Genomic DNA, 2,314 nt, shown 5'->3' on the forward strand with positions numbered 1-2,314 from the left:
TTCTGAGTAGGTCTATACAAAAAGCTTTTGTTCATTATAATGATGTCATGCAGATAGCCTCTGATTGGTCAGTTTTTGTTTAATTGCTAATGAATATTGATGAGGTACCTAATAGTATATAAGGAGGTGACCAGCAGCAGTCAATCACTTCTCACTAAAACAAGAAATCATCTCACAAGAGGAAGGAATACTCTCTATCAAGGAAAGGAATCATGAAGACTCTACTCTCACTCTTCTGTCTGGTTACTTACCTCACCTGTGCTCTCAGGTATGTTACTACACTATCAAATCAATGTTACTTTTCTCTTGTACATGCAGTGCTAATGGCTGGCCAGTCTCTCTTGACATGGCTTGTAATAAAGCTCTTTCTGCAGTTGCTTGCTCTTTTGAGTTTACCAACAATGCAAATGAGGATCTTTATCTACTCAAACGTAACACTCCTCTTGAAGGACTCAGATCTCAATTTGTCTCTGTCTCTCTTGATGGTCATCCATTACAATATGAAGGAATCATCATGTATAGTCTCCCTCCTACAAAGGATGAGTTTGTTCTCTTGAAGGCAGGTGAGAGTATTTCTGCCTCAGTCCAAATCACTGATGCCTTTAGCATTGATACTGATGGTCTCTACACTGTACAATACAGTAGACCTTTACAGTATCTGTCAGTGAATGAGATGAGTGCAATGTCTACTGGTAAGCTCAGGGAATCGTTTGTACGTGAATCTGTTCACATTCATTTGGAAGACACTTCTCTTCTCTCAAGGCCAAAGGAGCAAAAAGTAGAAATCGATTACACTGTCTACATTGAATCCTGCACTGCTGCTAGTTTCTCTAACGGTGATAGGAACAACTCTGCTACACTGGATGCTCATAAGAGGCTCTGTGCAGGACTTGATAAAGCTAAAGGTGCAGTTGGTAACAACACTCGCTATGTGACATGGTTTGGAGCATACACTGCAGCAAGAGCTGCAATTGCAGCAGATACATACAGTAAGATGAGGACTGGGATAGGAAGCAAATCTCTCACATATTACAACAATGGTCCACTGTGCAAATCCAACTGGATAGCATACACGTATAAATCATATTCTCAAACAGTTACTTATCTTTGCAACTTGTACTATGATGATCCAACAGCCTGCAGGGGTACCGCCTACACTAAAGAAGGTACATTGGTCCATGAGTGGGCTCATGCTCTGGCTGCCCGTGATGATGTTGCTTATGGTCCCAGTAATTGTAAGAGCCTGGCTAAAAGTAATCCTGATAATGCCTTGAGAAATGCTGATTCCTATACCTACTTCTATTGTGAGGGTCGATAAGGAGCTCATCAGCTAAAAGCCAAGAACTTTAGGACTCATGCAACACTATAGGACATGCACAGTTTATTTTTGCTGCTTTAGGCCTCTTTTTGCTTACATGTACTACAACATTTTTGATTAATTAATATCATTCTTGGCTTCAGTAATACTTTAATTAATAATAAAATTCGATGAATTTTCAATGTCAAGGGAAAAGGTGGGAGTGTTCCAAAAGCAATCAATCAAAGATTTAATGAAAATAACATGAAGAAACATCAACATGTATGCATGAGACAAAGCCTGCATGGTGTGTTACAGTACTATTACTTTGTGCTTCTAAATAACAAAACTTTTATGACATAAAATCTTTTTCATTGAGGGAAGCTTTTAAATGGAGTTGGTGCAATAATTTTTTCAATACATGGAGGTTATTGACTGAAGATTATTGACTACTATGAATAATTCTCAGTAACGTATTATATTGTTTCAGTGAGAGAATAGAACCAAAAACAACTAAAATCAACTATGCAATGTATTGATTTTTCCAAAATTTGTATGCATTGATTGTCTATAAGAAGTGAATTACTAGTTGTACTCATTTCACTGGAAAACTAGACAACAATCACAGCGTAGTAACTTGGTAGTCACTTCAACTGTTGAAATTCTGAGTAGGTCTATACAAAAAGCTTTTGTTCATTATAATGATGTCATGCAGATAGCCTCTGATTGGTCAGTTTTTGTTTAATTGCTAATGAATATTGATGAGGTACCTAATAGTATATAAGGAGGTGACCAGCAGCAGTCAATCACTTCTCACTAAAACAAGAAATCATCTCACAAGAGGAAGGAATACTCTCTATCAAGGAAAGGAATCATGAAGACTCTACTCTCACTCTTCTGTCTGGTTACTTACCTCACCTGTGCTCTCAGGTATGTTACTACACTATCAAATCAATGTTACTTTTCTCTTGTACATGCAGTGCTAATGGCTGGCCAGTCTCTCTTGACATGGCTTGT

The 2,314-nt window shown here is 37.9% G+C and overlaps 1 protein-coding gene and 1 long non-coding RNA gene across 2 annotated transcripts; both read left to right on the top strand.

The window, feature by feature from the left end:
• Window positions 1–162: 162 nt before the first annotated feature.
• LOC105313508 (extracellular protease-like) lies at window positions 163–1,391 on the top strand. The gene is made up of 2 exons (XM_011406998.2): window positions 163–268; window positions 319–1,391. The coding sequence occupies exons 1-2, from the start codon at window positions 213–215 to the stop codon at window positions 1,316–1,318; spliced, it is 1,056 nt and encodes a 351-aa protein (XP_011405300.2). The 5' UTR covers window positions 163–212; the 3' UTR covers window positions 1,319–1,391.
• A 712-nt stretch (window positions 1,392–2,103) lies between these two features.
• On the top strand, window positions 2,104–2,314 carry LOC109583653 (uncharacterized). Its single transcript, XR_002185632.1, has 2 exons — window positions 2,104–2,227; window positions 2,278–2,314. It is a non-coding gene; the product is annotated as an uncharacterized LOC109583653 (long non-coding RNA).

This window comes from Amphimedon queenslandica, unplaced genomic scaffold (assembly GCF_000090795.2).
Source record: "Amphimedon queenslandica unplaced genomic scaffold, v1.1 AMPQUscaffold_13290, whole genome shotgun sequence".
Lineage (NCBI taxonomy): Eukaryota > Metazoa > Porifera > Demospongiae > Haplosclerida > Niphatidae > Amphimedon > Amphimedon queenslandica.

Bases quoted from the DNA above. Each gene is read 5' to 3' on its own strand.
- LOC105313508 (XM_011406998.2), top strand. From the start codon at position 213: ATGAAGACTCTACTCTCACTCTTCTGTCTGGTTACTTACCTCACCTGT. The intron at 269-318 runs GTATGTTACTAC...TTGTACATGCAG, and splicing joins TACCTCACCTGTGCTCTCAG to TGCTAATGGCTGGCCAGTCT.